Below are 26,850 nucleotides of genomic sequence, written 5' to 3'. Positions count from 1 at the left end.
GTCTCTAAAACATTGACTTTCAGACTGGCTCAGCTCCTTTAGTGCTCCTGAACAAGCTGCAACAAAGCCATACACAAGCCTGCAATGAGCCGTAACCAAACCAGAGCCCTAATTTAATGCCACATAACCAGGCAAGCAGAATGACACAGGGAAGGAAAGTGATAATGTCCTTTTGGGGGCACTGGAATTGAAAGTTTCCCTTTATTCCTCTTCCTGCTTTTCCCAGGGCAGCTGTGCATGGAAGCTGGCCAGGCCAGTGCAGGCAAGCTGATGGCATCATGGCACACACCTGGATCCACCCTCTGTGGGGATGGATTTGGTTATCTTTAGAGGTCCCTTGCAGCCTAAATTATTCTATGACTCTATGAATGCAGCAGATACCAACAAATCCAGGGACTTCATCTGCTCAGAGCAGAGATGTTGCTGTTTCCCAGAGCCCAGGTGATGTGGGGAAGCATCACCTCCATGCATGGCTGCCGAGGGGTCCTCCCTCCCAATATGTGCCACAGCCAGGCACTCACAGGGCTCTGCCACCTGGCATGTAGCTGAGCCTGTCCTCCACTTGCATCCCTGCTTACACTGCATTCAGGGGGCTCACATGGAGCTGAGAAGGAGCTTGGGCAGAGCATCCCCCCATGGAGCTAACAGATGCAGAGTGGAGCTTACATGGGAGATCAGTCCCTGAGGAGCCCATCGAATGGGTATTGAAGCTGCTTCCAGCAGCATTTGCATTGATTTTATCATTAACAGTTCCCCGCAGGAGAGCAAAATGCTCTTGGCTGAAACAGAGATGAGGGATGTGACAGAAAAGCTCATGGCAGGGGCAGAAAAGACGCTGCATGGGGACAGACTCTGCCCTGCTGACATGGCATGACCCCTGCCATGGTCAGATGGGTCAGATGGGGAGGAGACCTCATGTCCCCATGCTGCTGTTTTCATGGCTCTCATGCTCCCTTTGCCTTATGTCCAGGCTCTGGTCTGGCTCTTCAGGCAGGGAAACTGAGGCAGAGGGCTCCTGGCCCTATCAGCAGTGCAGACACAACTGCTTCAGGACCCTTGATGGTTCTCTCATCCCCAAAGGTGAGTACTGAGACAAGAGGTGGAAGGTGACTGAGATGGAGCCCTAGGGGTGAGGGCAGGGTGAGGACAAGGATGAGGATCTGGATGGAGACTGGCTATTTGAGGACCCCAGATCCAAATCCCTGGGACCCCCAATTCCATTCTTCCCCACACTGCCACAGATTGAACCTACACTGAAGATACGGGAGTAATTTAAACTGTATTCCCCGTGTCTTGGCTGATGCCTCAATTCCCTTGCTGAACAGCAAACTGCCAAGTTAATAAAACTCTCCCATAAAACCCATGATGTTGGCTGTTTTCAGCATCCTTTTTGTTTTTCCCGTTGGTGGAATAATCATAAAACATCTGCTGCAAGGTTTCGATTAAAGAAAGCAAAACACGTTTATGTTTTAAAGTAGCGAGGAAGTCAACCATCCTGGCATGAACATAGAAAAGTCCCCATAATTTCCCTGGGAGTGAGGGTATGCTTCCCATGGCTGAGCCTGGCCAGGGGGCACAGGATTGCCTTTTCCCTGCTGCAGTCATGATTCTTATAGTCACAGTCCCTGCCATTCCTGGATGGATGAGATCTGGGGGCACAGCTGTGCTGGGACAGGATCTGGCCACTTTACAATGAAGCCCAGTGACCTAGGTTACCAGCTTCCCATGGAAAAAGGGTTTAAGCTCTCACATGCTGACTTTGAAGGGTGTGAGAAGCTCTAAGAAGCCACCAATGGGGCTGCACAAAAATCCTGTCCTTATTATCCTCAGTGGGAAAGAGCCTGGCAGGATTTCAGTATTGCTTCTCTTGCTTCTTCTACCCTGCTCAGAGATAGGTCAAGGTGACACCTCCAGGGTGACACCTCCTCCTCCCTTAGCAAAACATGCTAGTGACAGGTCTTCCAGACTCAATGAATGAGATCAAAGAAGAGACTTCCCTGGAGCATTTCTGTTGGGAAGACCAAGGAAATTTTTCTCTGCTGGCTTCCTGGGCCACCAACCAAACATGCATCAAAAGGAGCATGGTATGACCTGCAGCGCTTAAAGCTTTTCAAAATCTGCCCCGTCATGGTCCTATGCTACCTGAGACTCTTATGTAGAAGAGGAAGCCGGAGATGGAAACTGAGATGGGAATGATGTCTGTGACAGGACCACTCTTGGGCTCTCAAGACACCCATTTACGTACAGAAGCAATGTGCTTATCAGCCGTGGAGAGCCTCGAGTCACACTCACATCCTGATCTGACAGCGCTGATCCTGACTCGCAGAAGGATTAGCTGGCAGGCTTGAGATAAGGATTTAGGCTTATTTTGCTACTGTTTGGAAATAAATGACGCAGGAAATGTTCTGCTTGTAGGCAATGAAACTGGCAGAAAAGCCCATAGGATGGTTGCTGGGTCATACAGGCACCAGCAACCACACAGGATCATTGACCTCAAAGATGCTCATCCTTCCAGTTCCAGTGAAGTTTTAGGTGCTGTTCAGAGCAAGGACCTCTCCTTGTTGCAGCTCACATATTTGACTCAGAGATCTCTGCTGGCACCTTCTCTGGGCCATGCCTGTGTACAAGAGGGTAGATAGGCCTTGTGGTTCTGGGTGACCTGCTCTTGCTTGCTGAAGTCCCCAGTGAAGCCACTGGAACCAGCAAAGACATAGGACTGCGGGCCAGCCTGAGGCTCAGCAGCACACATCTGCTACTAAAGGCCTGGGAGCAAAGGCTAGCAATATCCAACAGGCAGGAGGTGAAAGCAAAATTGGATCAGAACTGGAAGGAGTTGGACCTATTACTGGAAAGAAACCAGAGTGAATCTCGTGGTGTACAGGAGATGTAAGGCAGGGTTTGCCTGAACCTAAATGTACCTGCCTGCAGCATGCCACACAGTGGGCTGGAATATGAACATCCATGGAAGAAGAGAGAGATTGTTTGAAAGGATGGGCTCAGCAGCAGCAAACAGATAATAGCAAATTTAAATCCTCAAACACAGCCATCACCACAGCTCTGTCTCTGCTCTCTGAGGGACTGGCTGGTACACCCACACCCTTGCTGTGTTCTCTGGCCATGCAATAGACATACACACAGGATGCACACCCTTACCCATGGGCTTCAGCAAAGCCATGGAGGAACTCAGCTTTTTCTGATGGGTGCCAGGGCATGGTCTCTACTGCCCCTCAGCAAGGAGCTCAGGCAGTAATAAGTAGTAAGCCTCTGAAACATTAAATGCTGATGCATTTAATGAAGCATCAGCAGTGCCCTCTGATAGCACTTGCTGATCCAGCTGTATACCCTGCTGAGCATGGGGAAATGCTGAGTTGCATAGCTCCAGTGCAGAGCTTGGCCTTGCTGGCCCCAGAGGCAGGGAAGCATGAAGAAGGTGCTGGGGGGCATCATGGGCTGCAAGATGGGCAGGACCAGGATCACCTAGGGCCTAAGAAAGGCTTGGCACTGAGCCCTTCTGCTTGAGCTGCTGACAAAATGATTTGGCTTCCAGCCAACCTCAATGTTCCTTGTTTTTGCAAACTCCAAAACCACGAGCAATGCTTTTTACACAGCACTAATTTAGGCACCTAAAAATAGCCATAAGGAGACCACATTTAGCAGCCATGGATGAAAACTTCAGAGAGCAAAGCCAAGCTGAACATAGGCAGGGCCCATGGTGGACCCCAGAGCTCCTCTGAAGTGGGCATTGCAATTACTTGTTAACTCTTTCTAAATTAATATCCCAGTACCATCTGTAGAAACCCACCAAAGCCACTAAAACTGTTGGTCTTCTGCCTTTTCCATATCTGACACTTATGGGTTCAAAGCAGTGATGAAGTTATACCCTCAGTTCAGGTATCACCAGGGATTATCATTAAAGTGAAGCATAAATTTTACTAACTTTGATTTACTAGGTTTGGATAAAGTTATCCAAAGACATTACGGCCTGAAATGGGCTAAATGAGCACTGAACTGCTTTGCAGAGATGCTGTGATTAGCAGGCATCAGCAACAGGCTCTCTGCTCCTTCAGGAGATAACACTCAGTTTTGCCTGGGCTGGGGACCAAGCCACACTCTAACTGTGAGCAGTGTGTATGAGGTGGAACACAGCTTTACCTTTGGGCATCATTACCCTCAATAAGCAGTAAGCAAGCCAATAGAAGCCACCTTGAACAGAGTAGCCTGGTGAGATGATGAACTCCCTACAAGGTGCACAGAAAAGATTTTCAGTCATATCAATTCTCAGATTTAGTGCTAAGCACTGAGAAAAATCATTGCGTGCTCAGTGTGCAAGATAATTATATTCCCTTGACCTGCAGAGGCTTTGTAAAAGCCTGGAGTGGAGTAAAAAGCCCAAAAGCTTTAGCCTTCAGGCCAAGGGGTCCTGATGGTGCAAACTACCACTGGGAGAAGGACAGAGGGATGGGATGCCCTTTCCTTCACCTCCCTGAGGCACAGGCAGTTCATCCCCTCCAGCCCTGCTGAGTTCAGATTTTCTGCAGTGCCATCCAGCTCTTCTGGATGGGATGGATTACTTTAATTAGCTCTCAGCACTGCTCGGTGGCAAGCCCTGTTACCCAAAGCCTGCCTACATGCTGGGTGTTATATTGGCACCAGCTAGAAAGTCTGGTGGGGGCATTAGTGACCGATATTTTAGCTGTGGGATCTCTCAGACCCAGGTGGTGGAGAGGAGGGAAGCAAGACACAGGTTTTAGTTGTCCATACAAACCACCAGACACGAGATACCTTCATTACTAGACAGCTTCAAATATTGCTGCAGTTTCAGTGAAACCCAGACACCAGACCTCAATGCAGCATCCTGAAGATACCCAAACTTAGAATCATAAAATTCATGGAATCATAGAATTGGCTGGGTTGGAAGGGACCTCAGAGATCATCAAGTCCAACCCTTGATCCACTAACTCTGCAGTTACCATGGCACTGAGTGCCACATCCAGTCTCTTTTTAAATATCTCCAGGGATGGAGAATCCACCACTTCCCTGGGCAGCCCATTCCAATGTCTGATCACCCTCTCCATAAAGAAATTCTTTCTAATGTCCAACCTAAACCTCCTCTGGCACAACTTGAGACTGTGCCCTCTTGTCTTGCTGAGAGTTGCCTGGGAAAAGAGACCAACCCCCCCCTGGCTCCAACCTCCTTTCAGGGAGTTGTAGAGAGTGATGAGGTCTCCTCTGAGCCTCCTCTTCTCCAGGCTGAACAGCCCCAGCTCCCTCAGCCTCTCCTCATAAGATCTGTGCTCGAGTCCCTTCACCAGCCTGGTTGCCCTCCTTTGGACCTGCTCCAGAACCTCGATATCCTTCCTGAACTGAGGGGCCCAGAACTGGACACAGGACTCGAGGTGTGGCCTCACCAGGGCTGAGTACAGGGGCAGAATCACTTCCTTGGACCTGCTGGCCACGCTGTTCCTGATACAGGCCAGGATGCCTAACTCTTTGTGCCTACCAGGAGAAGCCACATCTGAGGAACCTCTTCACTCAGCAAGAGGCTGTGGAGCAGACAGAGCACCCAGAGACATGTACATCAAACCTATATAAAGAGGCAGAATCAAGGAGATGCCCTGTGGTGCATAGGAACCCCAGCAGTCTAAAAGCTGCAGCCTTTGATGCCAGCTGACAGGTAGCACTGACAGCCACCCAGCAACATTTCTTTGTCACTCAGCCTCTCTTTTTTTTTTTTTTTTTTCTTCAGCTCGACTTAAGCATTTTTGCTTGACAGCTCAGTAAATCCTCACAGATTAGAGCTTAATAAAAGCAACCAAACACGCATGTGAATATGCAGCTTCTGCAACACTTGGGTACTGCTGTTATCTCACGGGGCGTAGCATCTCACGAGAGATCATTTGTAGTTGTACAAACAGGATACTTCCTAAAGTTGCAATTTCTTTCCAGTATCTCTTTCACTGTCCACCACTGCTAAAATATATATATGCTCTGTGGTAACATTTAAAACTAGCTTGAAAGTCCAGCTGCTGTTTCTTTCTTTCCTTAAAGCTTTAGTGATGCCATTTTTTTTAAATATAACTCATGAAAACATTTGCATAGGCAGTATATAGATGGTTGCTAGTAATACAAGAGTGTGTGGATATATTTCCATCTGGATAAATACACTGGAAGTTGAGTTTCTCTATAAATAAAAATGAAAATTAATGTCTTCACTTGCAGATGCCCCATGTTTGACAACATTAAATGCCAATGGCATGAAAGATGTATTCCAACTGATACTTTTCTGTTTACTGAAAGAGCTCATTTTGCAATAAATGTCAGACCACAGTGCTCTCTCCCTCTCTTCTGCTCTCCATGACTGCACTTCAGCTCAGGGACGCTCCAGAAATAGCACTAGGTATTTCAACTGCATGAACAATTCTGTCATCTCATGAACACATTCTCTTGTGTACATTTTCCTTAAATCACTGTGTCCCCTGAAGCAGGGCTAAGCACTGGTCTGTCCTGGTCCAAAGAGGGAGCAGCTACTTTAAAACTTTTTCTGGGAGATGCTTGTCCAGCATTCCACCAACTCTTGGGGTGCTTGGCACCACATACCCTGAGTGGTGGATTGTCAAACTCTGCTCCCATCACCTGCAGCACTATTTATTTTGAAAGCCCCCTGTAACAGTGCTGCCAGCCCATCCCCTGGTGGTGCCAAGCATGTCCCTCTCACAACCACTGAAACATTTTCCCTAAGCCTTTTGGTGCTGTTTTATAGTCTGCTCTCAGCACTGCCTTCCACACTCTGCCAGCTGAGGACCTAGATATGGGTGCACATTTCCTAGCATCTCCTTGCTTCTGAGTTCCCTTGCTACCCTTCTGCTCCTCACATCTGTCAAGCTCATACCCCAAACCTGAGAACTTTCCCCTGCTGAGTGGTGTGGCAGGATCAGCTCATGTGTCCTGCTCACCCTTCTATTGTCTGTGCTCTCCAGTACAACAGCTCTTCTACAGCAGGGCACTGGTGGTAACTGAGATTTTTTTCTGTTCATCTCCCTGGTTGGTTATTCCCATCTCCTTTCTCCCTCCTCCTATTTTTTCCACTGTCCTCACCAAAGTGCATCCTGTTTACTTGAGACTGTGTCTTCCATTTGCCACAAATTAAATAACTTGCACAGCTTTTCTCTACCTGCTGTGCAGGAAACAGCCAGGCAAATGTAAGTGTGGCATAAACACTCCCAGGTCTGGAAACCAGATAGATTTATTAGTCTGGACTACTGGCATCAGCTGTAACTGAGTTACACTGCAGTATGTAAATCCAGGCTTAAAAGGAGTCAGCAAAAAGCAAGACACAGGATGAGCATGGAAAATCCTGCAATAGAGAAGCTGCTCTTCCCCAGGATCCAGGATCTGACTCTGTTACAGCAGCTGAGAAATCACTTCTCATCCCAGAGACAAGGCTCAGATGTAACCCACATGGTTGCCCCTTTGCCCTGGAAGCTCCATCTGGTGCCAGTCCCATCCTGAAGACAGTCTTGGCACAAGCTGCTTGGTGGGGATGCTCATTGCTGCCTGTTGGGACATTTCATCTCCACCCAGCCCAGAGTGATGCTGGGGTTGTGTTACATCCTCCCCTGCTCATGTTCAGTGACACAAAGGCACTGGACTGCACACAAGGGCCTGAGTAAGGGCTGTACAGAGAAGAAGAGGTTTCAGACTGGACCAACTGCAAATGCAGGGCCCAAGTATTGGCAGAAGCAGAAACATCAGAGGAGAAACCCAGTGATGTGCTGGGAGGCAGCTCAGGCAGTTCTCTCCTGAGACATGGGCACTCATGGACCATCTCACTGCCTTCTGGGGGAAACTTCCAGCAGTGACCAGATCTGCCCTGAAGAAAACCCTGACCTGACCAACCACTGCTCAATTGGAAGACAGAGGAGGGGCAGACTGGAGCATCAGCTCCTGGGCACACAGGGGTAGGGATGGGGCTTGGGGGGGGGGGGTATTCCCCTGACCCATCAGCAGATGGAGATTACACAGGCACCAGCGATCTGTCCCTGCCCGTGTTTCGCTCTGGCATTGCTACCCAGAAGCATTAAGTCTCCTGGGTCCTGTCTGCAGATAAAGATGAGGTTCACCATGACTGAAAAGCAGATCTAGAGCCTGTGTTTGGGTAAGCTGCCCAGCTGGGAGGCAGCCATTTTAATGACAATCCAGTCTTAAGATGCTGATCTGGCTTCAGCCCAAGTTTTTGTACTAAGCTCCTTGGCATCCTGTTTAGAAAAGCATTATCAAAATCTAATTGCTTCATGCATGTATTGCTGTTTTAATTATAACAGAAACAGAAGAGAGATGTGAGCACTGATCAATCTCTCAGATGCTAATATGCACCCAAAGAAGGAACTGGCCATGGGAAAAGCCTGTCCAACATCTGTGGAAACCAGGGGGATATATTCCTGATGGTAGTCCATGCTGCCAACAGCACAGTCACAGCTTGGCCAGGGTGGCCTCTCTAAACAGCTTTTTACTTCAAGTCACTGACCAGGACGCTGCACCTGAATTAATTTTACATGTTTGCTGCTGTGCCTCTCTGGTATCAAAATGTAATTACTTCAGTGCCACAGACCAGTTAAACCCATCTGCTGAAACCAATGGAGCATCTTTGCAGCAGAGTATGGCAAAAGAAAACCATGTCCAAGTCCTTCAGATTTGGCACCAAAAGTCTAAAGAAAGGTAAGTACGCAAACACAGGAGAATCTCCTCTCAGGAGACACAAGTAAAGCCAAGGATGGCTGCAGAGGTTGATAATGACATCCAGCCCCTGTCTAATGCTATGGCATTAAAGTATCCATCAGAAGAAGAAAGAATCTTCCATATTTCCTGTCATACAACAGCTGAATTTCCAGCAGGTTTTTTCTCCAGAAGGCTGATACACAGGCAGGTAGCTCCAAGCCAGAATGAACTAATTAAGAAGCACTAGGTGAGTGTTAATGAAATAAGCTTTGGGAGGTGCAAGGAGGCAAGAGGATGAATCCCTCTCACCTCCTGTCCCCAGAGCTATGTGGTCCTATGTCCTCACTCCCTGGGAAAAAGGAAAGGAGCTTTCTAGGGCATAAAAAAAAAATAACCAGGAAATGTCTCTGCTGGCTCAGTGATTCTTTTCTCTGCTCCTGGTGATGAAAAGCAGACTGTAAAAAGCCTTCGTTTTCAGCTAATGAATAGAAGGGTTCCAGTTTCACTTAGGGAGAGACAGAAGGGTGCTGGACTTGTTCAGCCTGGGAAAGAGATGTTTTGGGTGCCCAACACGAGGCTGCCAGCACCCAGGAGAGGCCTGCCCACAAAGACAGGGTGGGGATGTTCACACTGGTGGGCAGCAGCAGAACAAGACAGCAACAGCTGTAAACAGAAACAAGGAAGGATTCATTGCTACATAGGAAAGTTTTTCTCCACAGTGACAGTCCGCCACTAGAACAGGTTTCCAGAGAGGCTGTGGGATCTCCAGCCTTGGAGTCTTTCAGAGTAAGCCTAAGCCCTAAGCAACCTTGTCTGATCTCAGGGCTGACCCCGCTTGGAGATGGAGATTGGATTAGAGAATTCCCAGCGTCCCTTCCATCCTGAACGTGCCCCATGGCTCTGTGATCCCAGGATGTTCCTCACCACCAAGTGTATACTGAAGGATGAGTTTTGCAGCTCTGCTCTACTCCACTCTCTGGTCTTGTTGTGATCCTGGTGCAGACAGCATTTCCAAGCAACTGTTCACTGAGCTATACATTGCTTTTAGTGTCAGGACTGGTGCAGAGAAATACAGCCCCCAACAGTACAGTTCCAAGCCCCTGAGGAATGCTGACGCACTGGGACAAACTTCCCAGCACCAGGGTATCCAAGCATCGAGGAAGCTGTTACAGAATGGTTTGGATGCTGCTGTTAGATGGGTAAAGAGAAGGAAAAGTTCTTCCAGTTAAAAATTACAACCAGGAAGCACTGGAGAAGCTCATGGGGAGCAGGAGCCTGAGGCAGACAGCTAAAGGACCAAGGAGGAAGCTGGGCTAAAGGTCCATGAGGGCTGGCAACACAGGGATCCGAAAGTGAGGACTGTTTCCTCATGCTTACTGACAAGTGGGAAAGCTCCAACCTGACCTAAGAGGGGAACTTACATGATTCTAGGCATGTAAATCTTTTCCCATTAGGCTGATTTCAATGACAGAAAAGGGATAAAATTGATTTAATCTCAATCCATGCCCATTACTGTAACACCTTGCTGTCTCTCAGCACTTACAGTTTGGTTGCTTAACACACAATCTAATAAATAAGCCAAGCAAGAGAACCAAAGATTTCAGGAGTCTTCGTGCACAGCTACCTGGCCTGTTACAAGCTATGACTACCCCTTATAAAAGGCTGTGAACCTCTCTATAATGCTGCCCATCAATTCCCAATTATGTTTAGTTCACAAGCAGAATTAGTAGATCTTAATCCCAGAATCACACCAATGACTCCTCTTGGAACTAAATAAAATCATTCAGTAAAAGACAGTTTTGACATAAGGGAGTTTGCGGGATGCAGACAAGCCAGTGCCACACTAAATGTGTGTACTCTGGTCCTTGCTTGAATTTTGTCAGCTGCCAAATCTTACTATATCTCTTTCAGCTAACTTAAAGAGCCTCCCACCATTGTGAATACACCATGCAGGTGCTATTAGTCCTGCAGGTTTCAGTCCTGCTCTGAATAACCCCAGCAAGGCATCCAGGCTCTGTGTTTGGCTCGGTGTTTCAGTGTCAGGCTGGGAGTTCATGCTTTCCTTTACAACCTCCAAACCTCTTTTATCATCTCCAGCTCCAGGATGCAGCGCCAGAGCTTCAAGGCCTGTTTGCTTGGGATTTACATCACCTCCTGTGCCACCTTGTTTGGCTGTGCTCTGGTGGGCACTGAGAAAGCAGCACCGTGGTACCAAGTCATTGGGGTTGGCCTCTGAGACCATGTCGCCCTTGGCACTATTTACTTGGCAGCAACACTCACATCTAACACTGACAACACTATCAACAGGAGCTGGGTCATGAAAATACCCTGCTCAACCTTGACAGACTCCTCTGAGACCACTGCTTGCAATTACTTTTAAAGATCTTCTGGTTTCAGCTCTCTTTAGCTGTTTCCATGCAGGTTTTATGTAATGCTTTTTTTTTTTTAACACAGGATTTATTTATTTTTAAGAGAAAGTCCATGTTGAACCCTTCTTTCAGGTTCTAAATAATATCTTCCAACACGCTTCTCACAGATTTGAGTCAAACAGCATTTGCCAGCCAAGGCTGAAAGCCCACAATGCAGCAGGTGTATGGGGAGCATGGCAGTGTTCAAGAGGTTTCATGCTGACAGACAAGCAAATCTTTCTGAAGCAGGGGAAACAGCTCAATTGCAACGTTTAAGCTTCTCCTAATCCCTCCAGCCACGACACATAATGCCTGGCATTTCTGTACCACCTTTCAGCCCAATGCACTAAAGACTTTTACTGAGTCAAGGCTGACACACTGGCAGGGTGGAGCAGGGATGAGGTGTAGTTGGTGTTTTCACTGTAGCCTTCAGGAAGCTGCAGCTCTTCCTGTGAAGCATGGGGACACAGCCTGTACCGTCTCCAATGAACCCCTGGACAGAGACCCCAGGATGGGCAAGGGGCAGAGAGAAGCCAGCTGCCTTGGTCTTGAGAAACCTTGCTCAGCTTGTGACCATGAACATTATGGATACTTCGGGGATAAAGGCAACTGAGGGCTGGAGCTCTCTCTGTCAAGCCCTCTCTCTGTCTTCTGCAAATAGGCAATGGTGGTGTTGCTGTTAAAGCTTAGACTAACCTTGACTCAAAATGAAGATATGACTGTTTGCAAAAAGCTTTATCTGTGCCACTAAGTTCTGAAAAAATCATGCCTAGCAACATATCCCAGGCCATAAGTAGGATACAAACACCCTGAAGAATTAAATTTCCCTACAAAACGAGAAGCAAGCAACCTGGAGTTTCCCCTGCCACTGCAGAAAGAGGACAGGTCCCTCTGCAAGTCTTTGCTCCCTACCTCTACCCCAGGATTTCCATCTTCAGGAGGTGCACTTGATGCTCAGGTTACCCCAGACTCTTCCCATTGCAGGAGCAGGACCCAGACCCTTCTCCTTCACTGGAGCTTTAGGCTGGGGGAGCCCTGTGAGGCTGGGCTGAGTGGGGTGGCATCTCAGCAACCCTGCCTTGGGCCTCGTGGCAGCAGGTGAGCAGTGGCTTCTCAGGATGGGCTTTCCTTTTCCTTTTGCAGATCAGGTTTCCCAGCCCCCCTGGCTTGCAGGAGCCTTTTAGGCTGCAGTGTTTTTATAGTACAGTTTTTCTTCTTGAACAAGCAGCTGTAATTGAAACCCAATCCATCAGGCTTTTGGCTTTTGCTCTGCTCTGTAACAAACTCCAGCCATGCCTGGCATGCATTTTTTTTTTTTTTTTTTTTTTTTTTTTTTTTTTTTTTTTTTTTAAGGACATGAAAGACACTAAATTATTAATTTCCTGCACTCTCACTGGATGTTCTTAGGTGGACCAGGCCAGATTAAAAGAGAGCCTTTTAGTTTCTTTTCCTGACTTAGCAGGTCCTTTGTGAAGATGGAAGCAGGAGGCCTAATCCTGCCAAGAGATGAACATGGTTCAAGCTGCATCTCTGCAAGCAACTTCTGGTCATCTTGTTTTCAGTGCCTGACTTTTGACAGCAAGTCAATATAATCATCAGAAAGTCATAGGAAGCAAACAAATAAGAAAGTAGAGACCAAGCAGTGCTCACATCCATGCTCCATCTCTGCTCCTGGGAAGGCACAACATCAGCAGCCAAGTTGCCTGGCACAGGGCAGTATGTAACCAGACAGCACAGGCTGGCAGGGAGACACAATGCCCTTTGTTAGCTCAATTAATATATATCTGGAGAATAAAAGACAAATTCTAGGGCACATACACTATCTTTTTTTCCCCAAGTAGGTTTGTTTGCCTAAAGATATTATCTGTGCCCTCATGCTTTGGCTTGCTTATGGTATTTCAGACCCTCCATGCCAAGACAGCCCCAGCCCCTTGGGAAAGAAGATGCTTTTATGTTGGCTTGACCTAACAGCCATGATCTGAAGAATTTATTTAGGGTAATTTTAGAGAATGACAGGGATCAGGAAGTTGAAAAGGGCAAATGCATTAACTCCTAAAAAAAAAAAAAGAATCACAGACCCTTCAGTTTAACTGCACTTTTCAGAAGACAATTGGGATAAGCCAACACAGGTAAGTGTCTGTGAGGAGATGCATCACTGCTAACATGAATTTGAACCAAAAAAGCCCACGGTGAACAAATCTGGTTTCTTCTTGCAACACAATAACAGACCTTGCAGACAGGAAGGGCATACAAGTCACTAATCTCAAACTTAGGAAGATTTTTCCATTGCCTACCTTGATATCCTGATCCTCAGGTAAGGCAAAAGATCTGTATAAATTGAGTAAAATAGAATAGTGTGTTCCAGATCCATGGTCTGAAGAGGATCTGGTCAGTGTTTCTTTTAGCTCTTGGACAGAGGGACAGATGGGAAGGCTGCAGGTGTCCAGGAAGGCAGGACTGTAATTTAAAATTACTTTGCTGGACCAGAAATCTGACCTGAAAAACCTGTATGTGATACAACAGGGACAAACACAAGATACTGTGTGTGAGGAGGGACAATTTCCTGCACAAAAAACGGGATGATGGAGCAAGTGTTTTGCCATCAGGACTGGCATTAGGGCAAAGATCATCAGGATGGGACTTGGCAGTCCTGTGAAACAGCTGCCAGGGTAGAGAAATGGGAGCATTGTGGCCAGGAAGGTGAAAGGACCCCTCTGCATTGAGAAGGTCAGTGGGAGAGCTGCACCCAGAGAACACCACATTGCAAGGGCACATCCCATGGGATGTCTGAGAAGGAGATTTCAGCCTGGTGGGTTGGAGGTGGAAAATACAGCAATAGCTGAGGCAAGACAGGTCACTGCATTGATCAGGACCCTGCAGGGTGTGGGAAGCTCAGATGACTCCTGGACTGTGAGCAGCAGGACCACAGGCAGCTCCCTGGTGGGAGGTGGGAGTAAGGTAGAGGAGGGGATGTTTGCCCTAAGACAGCATCCCATGGCTGGCATCTGGCATCCCATCTCTTAGGAACAGTCAGGGGTCTGGAGCACAACAGGTTCCCTCCAGGAGAGCCCCAGAGCTGCTCTGATTGCAGCAGTCACTGCATCTCCCACAGCCAGTGGTACTGTAAGGCAGCCCCTCCTTGACTCAGCTTCACAGGGCTCTGCTCTTCCTTTTCTCCACAGGATAAAAATAATCCTTTTGCGTCAGTTCCATCACCATGAGCAGACAGACATTCTATTCATTGGAGATGCCTTTCCTCCTCTCATTTAAACAATTTGCTGTTGAGCCCATCAAATTAATTTGAGCTAGGGCCATTTGTTTGGCTGGCACAGGTGTCTCCCTTTCTTTTCTTTCAGAGGGGGGCTGGCAAGTGGCACAAGGGTGAGCTGGGGAGAGGGCTGGGAGCAGGGTGATGTTTTTGATCAGGGTTTTGTGCAGAGGCATGAAGGTCTGTGGATGGACACACCTTGTGTCAGGAAACAGGCAGGTGAAGTCTGCAAGTGAAGGGCTTTTTACAACAATGCATTTGGGGTGTGTTTTACACAGGCACAGACACAGTCTTCCCATGGAGGGAGCAGCCTCCTGTGTCTCTGCTGGCAGCCTCAGCCCTTTCCAGCCCAAGCTGGCTTTTTGGGGAAGGCTGTGTCAGGTTCTGGCAGTGACTCAGGAGGAGATCCAGGGATGAACCAAGCTGTTCCTCTGGCCCTTGTAGCCACATCTCTCTGCTCCATGCCATGCCAAATTTCCTGCATTTGTCACTTCAATGAATACCACGGGGCTCTGCAATGAGGGACACTGCTCCAGAGCACCCATAAAATGACCAGGGACAAGGTATGTAACATGACAAGCAAGGAAAAGCTGATGAGCTTGAAGAACAGTAAAAACCCACCTTCTCCAAGCTCTGAGGCATTACCAGGTTCATCAAGGCAATGCAAAAACATGACTAGGGTGCACCTTACAAATGGTTTGTCCCATTTGCTGTCCCTGCTGAGTCCATCCTCAGGTGCCCAGGACAATGCACAGCCATGAGTTGGAGAGGACTAGTTACATTTTTCCACCTAAATTGCATCACCAGCACAAAATGGAGGTCAAACCTGTGTCCCAGAGTTCCACATGTCTTGCTGGCTGGGGCACCCATGGGACAATCCCATGCCCATTTGTGCCATGATCCAGCTTCTCCTCCTTTAGCTCATACTACTGTCACCTCTTCCCTATGCCTTACACTGGGATCTGCATTCTCATCCTCCCCTTCTTGCCCCTCTGCCTGCCATGATGGACAGCTGAGGGGTGGCACAGGGACAAGATGGGATTGCTGGCACAGTCAGCAGAGCACACATCATACTGTGTCTGCTGGTTGTGAGTGAGAAATTCACAGTATCCTCTTCCACTTTCCAGTTTTCGCCAGTTCTGCAGGGATCTGGCTGCTCCAGCTTGAAATTTTGGCCTTGATAATCTGCAATATTCAGCTGTCTTCCTGTGATGGAAAATGCAGGGAGGCATGAGATCTTCCCAGGTGTTGGCTCCTGGTGGGATGGAATTGTCCATCAGTGCACCTCAGCATCAGCTCCTCTCCTGAGGTGTGACTATGATGGAAACATCCCAAAGTGAGAATAAAGGCTGTAAGGGACCATGGTGTCCATGGACACCTCTTACTTGACCACTGTTTTTCCAAGGAAGATGGGTGATCTCACCCCATATCAACATGGAGAGGGGGCTGCATCTTCTCCAAACAGATGCAGAGGCCATGTCCAGGACTAGGGTTGGGTCTCCCAAGCCCCATCCCCTGCTTTGCACTCCATCCTCATGATGAGCTGTGTCCTTGCCCTTCAAATGCATCCTGCAGCACAGGGGCTGAGCTGACAACCTCTCCTCCCCCACACCCCTGCGGCAGAGCCAGTGCTCAGCAATAGCTGCACTCCTGAGAGCTGCTCTGGGCTCTCTTGAGAAAAAAAAAAACCTGCCTACCCTCATATGACCTGGAGGATAAGCATCCATGTTGTCTCCATCAACAGGAAACCTTAATCAGCTATGGCAGTGGGCTGAGCACCCAACAGCCTCTGCAGGGAAGGCTGCAGACTGACAGACCTGATCTCACACCCAGGAGTCTCCCTTGCTGGCTCTGCTGAGGACATTGTTTGAAAACAGCCTATTCCCCCCTGTGGTCCCTCCACCTTTCTACCAGGGCTGTTATGCAGGAAAAAAACCACAGCAATTATCAGGTTCCCCCAGCATCCTGGAGAGGACTTAAGTCGTGTGCATAAAAATGAATCCCAAGTGGACAGCTAAAGAACTGAACAGGCAGGAAAGGTGAGACAAGTGGCAGTGCCTCTCTTCCATAAAGTTATGCTGTGCCCACCCCCGTGATGCCAAGGCTTTCTGCCAAGGTGCTGTGGAAAGCAGAGGCTGCAGCTCAAAGAGGAGCTGAACAGGCATACTGAGGGAACCACAGATCTGACCAAAATGCAAGTCCTTTGAAACTTAGAAGCAGGACTCCTTCTCATGCATTAAGCATTTCCCTGGACTGGTAGCAATGGACTCATTGGGCAGCAGAGGAGCAAAGACCAAGCTGCTGGGGCTTGGAGAGCTCTAGGATGGCACACACCAAAGCACAGACAGAACCTGTGCATGAAAAAGAAGACACAAAGCCTGCAGAGTTCTTGTAGCAACATAACTGTACTGTCCTGGAGAAATACAAAAGAAGGAGTAGAGAAGAAGAGGTTGCACCAGAACTTCTTCTTTGCCAAGAGAGCAGGAAGGTATTGGAATGGGCTCACTTAAAGAGCCTCTCAGCACTGTGAATACATCATGCAGGTGCTTTTAGGCTGAGACTAAGTTATGGCTGAATTTATTTGTGAGGTCCTAAAAAGCTCCTTCAAGTTATGTTTCCCAGACATGAGAGCAATACTCTTGCTCTTCCCGGACTTGGTTTGCATTTTTTAATCAATCAATCAATCAATCAATCAGCTCCACTGAAATGACAACCCTGGTGTGCACTGCAACTGGCAATGGATTTGCTAATGCAGATCCCTCCCAAATACAGGCCCCTGGGATGAGGAAGAACTTCTTTACCAACAGAGTAGGCAGGCATTGGAATGGGCTGCCCAGGGAGGTGGTGGAGTCACCATCCCTGTAAGTATTTGAAAACTGTGTAGATGAAGCACTTCAGGTCATGCTCTAGTGGGTGATACTGATATTGATTTTATGGAGGGGAGGGATGTTGACAGCTGGACGTAGTGACTTTAGAAGTCTTTTCCAGCTGTGACAATTCTGTGATTCTGTGAATAAAATAAGGCCCCACTAAAAAAACATTTTGCTTGGCCAAATTCCAATTTCAGTTACTCTTGCATGCCCAGAAGGCTTCAAATACATCAGACACATACCAACTTTGTATCTAGAGAGGGACATTTAGCTCAGTGACTTGACTGTCATTGGTCACAAAGAAATCCCCCTCTAATTTTTCCTTAAAACCCTAGTATTACAAAATGGAGTGGTCTTGCATTGTTTTCATACATGGGCAATCCTTATTATTACAGAGCTCTTCAAAGAGGCAATTAGAAATTCAAAGCCAGTCATCCTGGCCTTGTCAGTGTCACCTTGACAGCACACATCACCTCACAGGAGGAGACTTGCCCTTCAGAAATAATTTGTAAGTACCACTGAATTTTCTCAAAATGGGACCTGTTCTTGCTCCAGTTGCCAGTGTTGCAATTTAATGTACTAAACTCTTTTTCCTGACCACTGAGAACTTACCTCAGCTTAAAATAACTTGCAAATACGGTGATGTTATCTCCACCAACTTCAAAACAGAGCACTTACAGAAAGTGAGATTACATAACAAAAATAAGATTGAAAACATGAGACCAGAAAAAGTGAAAAGAAGAAAAACCCCAGTTCATTTGTCCTTGAGGTTCAACAATCCCACAGCCACACAGAGCTCTCTTCTCCCTACACATAGCCTGATGTACTATACATCTCCAGAAATGAAGAAAATTGAACACAGGAAGATTCAAGTCCTTTAGATCCACTGCTCACTTCTTTGGGTTAGCTCTCCAAACAGTGCTAGTGTTTAAGGTTGCCACATGCCTGCCTGTGATACAGAACTCATTTGTACCTGTGGTGTGACATTACTGGACATCTGAATGTGTTCCACAGAGCCACACTCCTGTCCCCAGTGGATGTATCCAGGATCTCTGGATAAATATCCAAAGACTTCAGTTCTGCACAAGAAGGACTGGAACCTGCTGACATATGAATCATCTCCTTTCTCAAGAAACAGCTTTTCAGGATTAAACAGTCTCCTCATTTTATCTCAGGCTGTTCTAGATGAGGAGATGCCCTAACATGGGACACTGGTGGAAGAAGGGATCCTGGGGAACTATGAAGGGTTTTCTGATAATGGGTTTCCCAGCACAGAAGCAGGACAGGAAAGCAGAAAAGGAGCAGGGTAGCCTGCTTTTGTCAGTGCACATCAGTGTTCCCTTTGGTAGATGTTGATTTACAGTTATGAGTCACAGATCTGCATAGCAGAATGGCCACAGGTCACAAGCAATCCTGCTCACACCCTGCCAGGCTGCACACAAGGGGTACAAACCTCTCCCTGGCCAGCACACACTGACAGCAGGGACTGTCACCTCCAGCCCTGCCTACTCCAAGGTAGGGTCAGAGAGAACTGTCCTTAAAGATGTGTCCCTAACCTGTGTTGGGATTCCTTCCCAGTCAGTGCTAGTGCCTGTGTCCCTACATGGCCCACACAAGTGACACAGAAAGCTGTGAACAGGTATAAACAGGGTTTCAAGAGTACCTGGATCCACCTCTCATCTCTTTCCCTAACAGTACAGAGAGCAACTCTCTGCAACTAGCCTGAATAACACGGGAGGGACTGCAAGGAAATAAAAAGGCATTTGGAAATCTCAGAGGGAGCAAACCCATCAAAAGCTGCAAGCCAGCTTTTATGAGACCCAAGCTGATCTGTGTGTCCCTCCTTATCAGGGGGCCAAGCTGCATCTGGAGGAGGCCATCGTGGTGTCAGCAAGGCAGAGCAGTGCTCATAGCCAAATTCCTCCAGCACTGCTTGTACTCTGTGCTTTGTGGGTCACTGGGCAATTAAGCAGCACTGAAGAGACACAAGGAAACCAACAAATGCTTGAACAGCAGAGAGGCGATGGAGGGAATCTCAACGAGAGAGGAGAATTTGCATTAAAACTGAGGCACTAGACAGAATGATATCATATGAGAGCTGTTGAAATAGAAAGTTCAGGGACAAAATGTACTTTCCTCAGTGCTGAAGCACTCAGCAGTTCAGGACTGATGTGAACTTGGAGACCTTACCTAATCTATAGCTTTCTTATGTTAATGCAGTCCTACATGCAGATAGACTGTACCTCCTAGGGCAGGAAGGCAGGAGTTCAGATTCATCTTCCCATGCTGGTCAGTTCATCCCTCAAAGCTAAGGAAACACCTGCCACAGCCACAGGAAAATACTAAGAACAGAAATAATCTGTTCTTGGACTGTCAAGTTTCTCTCTGTCACCCTAGATCACAGCAGAGCAAGGCTACATAACAGTGAGGTTCAGGATTAAGCATCCCACTGTCTGTTCACACTGTCATAACTTACTACCAGTCTGGACTTGAGCTACATCCCACCAAATATGGGTATAGGGACAAAACCATAGTCTCTTATTGAGAAATCATTGTGTGCAATGGAGGCTGCTAGGGAAGTATGAGGAGGAATCAACCTGAATCCCCATGAGATAGTGGAGGAGACAATGCTGGGGAGGGGGATAGGCTGAAGAAGAGATTTCAGCCACTCTCTTATTGTCTCCCTAAAACACCTCCATCAGCCTTCTCCAAACTCCCTTCCCTCCTTCACCTCCTGAAAAATCAACACCCTCCCACTGTTCATCAGAGCTCCCCTAATCCTCACTGATCCCTCCCACACTCTGCCACCAGCTACAGTCAAAGAATCGAAATCCCTTGAGGCAGAAAAGTCAGCAGTTTACCCCTGGGCTGGGTAAGCCTTGGGTTGGATCTGTACAAGGACAAAAATCTTCATTCTGCAAAGAAACAGTGGGACATGGGGAGTCCAGGGGTGACACTGCCAGGTGTGAACAGGCACGGGGAGAGCAAAGCAGGTGCCAGCTTGAGCACATGGATAGGAAGGCTCAAAGCCACCTCATGCCCCCTCACTTGTCTGCACAACACAAGCTGCTCACAGGCAGCCAGGGCTGGACTCCCAGGCATGTGCCTGCAGCATCCCTAACACCACATCCCAGGATGAGTGAGCAGCAGTGTTCCCCTTCCCACTCCATCTGTGCCTGGCCAGACCCTCTCAGCCAGGAGTTACAGCCTGGGAAGCAACATGATTGTTGTCCCCAAGGGACAGAGAAAGAGGTGACTTGCATCTGAAGAAACCAGCAGGAGGAACAGAAGCTGAGATAACCATGCTAGATAATCCAATGTAAATGTCCAAGACAAGCATTAGGCCAAAAAGCTGGCTGCCTCCCTGGCTGTCAGCCTGACCACTGGCCAAGAAATGTGCCTGTGCCTCAGCAAATGTAGTATTGTCACCTTTGTATTGACCTGCTTTCTTTTTGTCTCCCACTCTGCTGTGGTCTCCCAACATTTATAAAAACTCTTCACACTTTTCTTTTTTTTTTTTTTTTTTTTTTTTCACTCTTTCCTGCCTGCTTTTGGCATTGACTGGCATTATTCCAGGCTATTTTAGGAGTTTTTTTAAAAACAAACCAATGCCCACGAACAGGTTCTGACTGTGATGACAAAATGCTTTAATTTCTAACAACCCTCGAATAAAACCTGAAAGGCTCACTAATTAAACAGCTCAACCCCAAACTGATTCTTCCCACAGCAATGCTTCCCTCGGGTGAACTCAAGCATCAAGGTTGATACAAATTAGGAACAATATTTTACGAGTTAAACAATTCCTGCCTGACAACCACTGCAATATTTAAACAGTGCTTAGGGTCCAAACGTGGCTTGGATGACAGCAGGGAAGCCACTTGTTCCTACTGCTGCAACTTAAAAAATGCAAGCATCTCTGCCCCAGCTCTGAGCCCCACTGGCTCCACCACATCTCCTTGCACAGGGCAGCATCTCTTGGCATAAACATTCTGCCCATGCAGGGCTGGGTGCTCAGGGAGATGAATGGTCAGCATGACCTATGCAGGACCATGATGGTGGGTGTTTGATTGCAAGCTCATTTTTGGCAAGTTCTGTTTTCTGCCTCACTGTTGCTCTTCCTGCAAGGTTTGGGTTCTTCTGTCTTCACCCTCCCCCCCCACACACAACCTCCATGCTCCTCAGTCTCTTGGAGATGGTGCTTAGCAATCCAGAAGTTTAGCTGGGAATTCCCAGAAGCATTTCCAAAAGGCTCTCAGGAGCCTCACTTGACCTAAGAACAACAGTAACAGGCACAGAAAACCTCTACCAGGATCACACCTTGTGGAAAAAAAAAAACAAACGAAAAACCATCTCACAGTCTTGGGCCAAGAGGAATGTGCCTGTCCCATGCCAGAGATTTCAGCCTGTGTAGTTAAGGAGGGCTTCAGGATCTAAAGCACATGGGAAAGCAAAGAGAGAGGGATGCCAGCTCTGCTTGGCACGAGTACAGGGACCTCTGTACCCTCCGTGTACACAGATGTGCCCTCGATGCAAGTGCTTGACGTGTGACAGAGCCCCTGTCACCAACTTTCCCTTAACAACAAATGCACCTTTTCCCATCTGCTGTTAGTGATTCAGGAGGCAAAAATCCACAGGGGATTTAAGGCATTTTTGGAAGCTTTTACTGGGTGTCTTGGTGAAAGTCACTTCTGAAAAAAGACCCTCCCTTTGGCTTATTTGTTCTGCCAAGTGCTCATAAATGAGTCGCTGCCAACACTACTGATAGCAAGCCTCAGAGTATTAAATAACTCTCCTTAAGGATCCCAAAGTGTTTTACAAACATTAATTAAGCTGCAGATCAACCCTGTGAATTATTTAAAGAGCTCTTGAACATCCCCTCCTCACTCAAGGACATGAAGAGAGGAATGAACCAAGGTCTTATGAGAACCCTCCCTGTTTCCACTTATCAAGCACCCCAGTTTAACAGGGGAACAAGAACAAATTCAGAGTGGCTGAAATCCCATGAGGATAAAGTTAGCTCTTGGTGAGCACTACCTTGGAAGCCCAGACAGCTCTGCATCTATTTTTAGGTGAAGAAAGGTGTTTTGGAATGACATGTGGCTATTAAGAGCTCTCTTGAAAAAGGGTGATCTGTCTGCTAGTCATACCTGTCAAAAGCAGATGTACCAGATGAGTGGGAAGCTGGTGGAGAAGCTTCACAAGCAAACCCGTGACACCAGTGTGAAACAGGGGAGCTCTGGGACTTGGATGAGCCTCAGGCTGCCCCTTCCCATAAGCACATAGTGTTCTGCCAGATTTCAGGAAAAGGCACATTCCCACCTCCAAAGTTGGGAATTCACCAAATGTCGATGGGAATTGTTGATTCAAACAAGACCAGGCAGATAAACTTGCAGATGCTGGAGTTGGTGGGAAGGCCAACAACCTCCAAAAGCACTGGCCATGGCTTGTTCTTCTGAGTGTTGGGCAGATTTTCCCTCTGGGCTCCAAGGGGATGAAGTACCAGAGGGACCAGTCTGGAGTATCCAGGTAATGAACCATGTACAGACAATTTTCTTCGCCTGCAAGGAGACAGCTGGGATGCCATGACTCCTCTGCACAGCTTTGGACCCTCTCCACTTATAAAAACCTGGCTCTGGGGACTTCCTTTTTCAAGAAGTGAAGTCACTTTACAGAGGAAAGCTGGCTGCACAGGGTAAATGTTTAAAGAGCACACTGATTTGATCTTCAGATGGACCAGAATCAACATTCTGGAGGTACAGCTGACTCCTTACGCTCCTGCAAACATGGTTGGAGGCTTCTGGCTATTTCAGCTGGCACAGCAAGGAAGGGACACAGAGGATGTCACTGCCTGTTCTGCTGGGCTTGGTTTCCCCCTGATAGACCCTGATAGACCACCCTCTCACAGCAGCTAAACCTCTCACCACAGGTTCCTGGGCTCTGGCATTTTGCACAGCAGGTGCTACATCAACCATGAAAGACAGGCTCAGTGATCCAGCTCACTTGTCCACTTGTGACACAGAGAGGCAGCTGAGCTGTCTGTGCCAGGTCAGCTGCTTCACCAAGACACTGCATGTCAACTGTTTTAAATTCTCATCTCTTTCAAAGCAGAGCTGGGTGTAGTCAGGGAACCTGCACACATCACCAGCAGTGCCTGAACACCCCTTCTCCTTCTCTGCATGTTCAAGAAACATTTAGTACAGTGTTTGGTGTCCCTTCAAAGTTAACCAAGCAAGCAAAAGACAGATAGCTTAATAACATCAGAGCAGCAGAGTCCATTTCCAAGCTATTTATATGTTGCCTGGGATATGTTACTTACTGGTGTAAGGTCAGCAGTAAGTGATTGAGCCACTCCTGAACTCACAATTTAGGCTGCTTTGACAACAACATGCAATTTGCCTCTGAAGAAAGTTGGCAATGGAAGATGACAACATCCATACATCTGTGGAATGGCCACCAGGAGTGGAAGAAGATATTCTAATTTATTCTGACCCACAGTGCAGTATTGCTGGCTACAGCTCACCCCACAGCTAGGACAGCACAGAGAGCATCTACATTTAGTTGTGTGTGACCCATTGTCACTGCTGAACCCTTCTGTAAACTGGGTCCATGGCAAACATGGTGCTTCTCCATACCCAGGAAAGACTCATGAAACAAACAGAAAACTTCTGAGCCAGGCTACTGACAGCCCCAAGAGATTGCATGGTCTCGGGCTGCTGTTTCAATGGAAATAGAATTCACTCACATACTGTGAAGCATATGAGACATTCTTCTCCACAGCTCCCATACCCAGACTGCCATGAGACTTTTTTATGTTCTGTCAGCACAGGGAAGAGTCACATTTTCAGTGGTGTCTGACTGAAGGAACTTTTTAAAAATTACTGGGAAGACTCTGGAGTGACACCAGGGTGGTTGGTTGCTTGCCAAAGACCCTGTCTAAAAAAGTGGGTTAGTACTGGGTAGTATATACCCTTTGGGGGTATATAAGTAAAAGATGATCATCTGGAGAGATTGCTTTCTTGGATCAGTTCTAAAAAGCCTGAACCTGAAAAAACTCCACTTCACAAGAGACAATTAGATGTGAGATTTACATGGGCTCAGAAAGGACACTGCATCTACAGCCATTCAGCTCATAGCTGATTCAATGATGAAGCCCAGAAACAAAGTCTAGTGAAGGATCCATGTGGGAGAAGTCATCATCTTTCATGACTGACCTTCACAGCTGGTTGGGAAAGGGGGGTCCACCAACTCACAGGGGCACATACATCTCCTCACTGTCACTTGTGTGAAGGATCCCAAGTCTCCTCACGCATTAAAGACAGTGCTTGCTTATTTGCAGGAGAGATGACACAGACTTTGATGATTCAGGAGAGCAAGAAAACAGGCAACGTGGGCTCTGGGAAAGGACTAAGGAAGGAGTTGGGACCTCCTTTAACAATAGTTTTGTGAATAAAACGCAAAGCTCAGAAAGGATTGAGCTTTGGTAAACAAATGGACCTTTACAGAGCTTCTGAGCTTGTGTGGACCATGGTAAGAAGGTGCTCATAGACAGGAAACCCCCTTCCCACCAGTTCCCACTCCTTCCCAGGAGGGAACAGAGCCTTCTTACTCATACAGGAACATCAGTAAGGATCCAATATCCCAGATACCATACTCAAAAGGCACAAGGTAATCTTAAACACCTAGAAAGCATCTTTGCCAGCACCACTGCACAGAAGGAAAGGGACAGTGACAAGGTATGAAGAGATCTGCTGTGGTTTGGTGACTCCAGTGGGGGAATGCAAGGCATCCTTACCTTGGGCATCTTGCGCAGATTGGGAGAGAGCTTCAAGGAGGTAACATGGCCTCGTTCATCTCCAATGATGACAACAGGGTAGACAGGGTTAAACTGAATATGGGTTATTTTATTGTTCTTCGTGGCCACCACTAGCTGGGTGCAGAGGGGTTCATACTTATTAATGCTCAGATCAAACACATAGGCCTGGGGAAAAAAAAAAAGGGCAAAGAGCACAAAAAGAATTAATCAGGCGAGAACATCCCTCAGGAGGAAAATGATAGCTGGAGAAATCAGAGAGAAAAGGTCCCACAGAAACACAGCCTCAGCAAACAATTACCATCTCCAGTCATGGCCTTTATCCTCCTTTAAGTAAACAGTGTGCAGAAGCTGTCTGCTACTTTTGAGAGACTGTCTCCCTCCTGAATGGAATGAGGACTTGCTCCCTGCTGCTCTTTCCAAGACCCTTGGCAAGATGCCAGCTGATCTGGATGGAGAAGGCTGAAAGCCAGCACTGCTAACCCCACAGGTCTTAATCTCCCTTCTTCATGCTGCACATAATGAGATAACCAGGTGTTAAATCAGAGTCTAACACAGATTGATGCACAAAGCAGGCAAGGCTGTCAGAAATACTTACTACCCCTTATTGCAGAGCTTTCCAACATTTCCAGCTTAATAACAACATTTAAGACTCAAACCAGTAATTAATAGGGAAGTGATGGGAACATGGACAGTATGATTAAGGGTGTACCCTGGGGTAAAGCCAGGGAAGTGCAGGAAAATGCACAGCACAGGACAGCTTGATGCTGGCAGCCCACTCCAGCCCAGCTGCTTTAGATGCTATGCTTGCAATCCTGTCCTTCACTCCCATTGAGAGAAATGCCAGGTAAAGATGGGATAAAAGGGAAAGGTGAGGATGGAGGGAGGCAGACCTGAGCCCATCCTCAGTCAGGATACACACTGGCACAGACATCAGACTTATGGCATTGCTACAGCAGTGACATTCCAAATCACCAACTGCACGTTTCATCATGACTCCAGAGGGAAGAGTGGTAATTACTTGAGAGAACATGTTAACTTAGCATTATCTCCCAATAACTGCAATTAGCTCCTGCCATTAATAGAGCCTGCAACGGCTAATAAAATATGATGTCCCTCTCTTCCCCAGTGCTGAAGCGAGCAGTCTCCAGCATGATGGACTCCCACCACGGAGACTTTCAGCAGTATGTTTCTGTCCTTTTTCTGCCTTCAGAAACACTAAGGAAGGGAATATATTATGCTAACAAGGGCAGTGGGGATATGAAGAAAATTAGGACTGAACCACTTGTACATCTGCCAGCTGTGCCTTGTTTACCAGCACTTAAGAGAGAGTTGAGACATATTTTTTCAACATTGTGCCATGCTCACAATTTGAATATAGGAATTATCTGAAATGCGATAGTGCTGCCCCTATAGGCAACACTATATAAAAAAAAGCTTATACCTAAGAGCGTGGAAGGCTTTTTATCAAATCAGTACATGTGTTTTCTGTTTTCCCATCACACACCAATGAACTGGTGAATCTTATCTGAACCCATGTACAGAAGAGATTTGGGCAACGTGCAAGCACAAGTCCCAGGCAGCCTCATGAGCTGCTTTGTCTTCACAGGACTCAGTGCATCACAGCATCATAGAATTGACATAGCTGGAAAAGACCTCTAAGAGGTCCAGCTATCAACATACCCTCCCCAGAATTAAAAATGTATCTCAATATCTGTATCAATCACTACAGCATGTCCTGAAGTGCCTCATCTATACAGCTTTAAATACTTCTACAGA

At 47.3% G+C, this 26,850-nt stretch overlaps 1 protein-coding gene across 3 annotated transcripts in view; it reads right to left on the bottom strand.

Annotated features, from left to right (window-relative positions):
• The window catches only part of DNAI1 (dynein axonemal intermediate chain 1), a 147,636-nt gene that overhangs the window by 2,606 nt on the left and 118,180 nt on the right, over positions 1-26,850 (bottom strand). For 2 of the 3 annotated variants that reach the window (XM_071730133.1, XM_071730132.1), the window contains exon 19: positions 25,054-25,239. The exons of the other annotated variant lie outside the window; for it this stretch is intronic. In XM_071730133.1, coding sequence (XP_071586234.1) covers positions 25,054-25,239 — 186 coding nt within the window. The remainder of the gene's footprint in view (positions 1-25,053; positions 25,240-26,850) is intronic. 3 annotated transcript variants of the gene reach the window in all.

The sequence above is a fragment of the Heliangelus exortis genome, chromosome Z (assembly GCF_036169615.1).
Source record: "Heliangelus exortis chromosome Z, bHelExo1.hap1, whole genome shotgun sequence".
NCBI lineage: Eukaryota > Metazoa > Chordata > Aves > Apodiformes > Trochilidae > Heliangelus > Heliangelus exortis.
The sequence above is the reverse complement of the archived record's forward strand: the minus strand, read 5'-3'. Positions and strand labels throughout refer to the sequence as shown.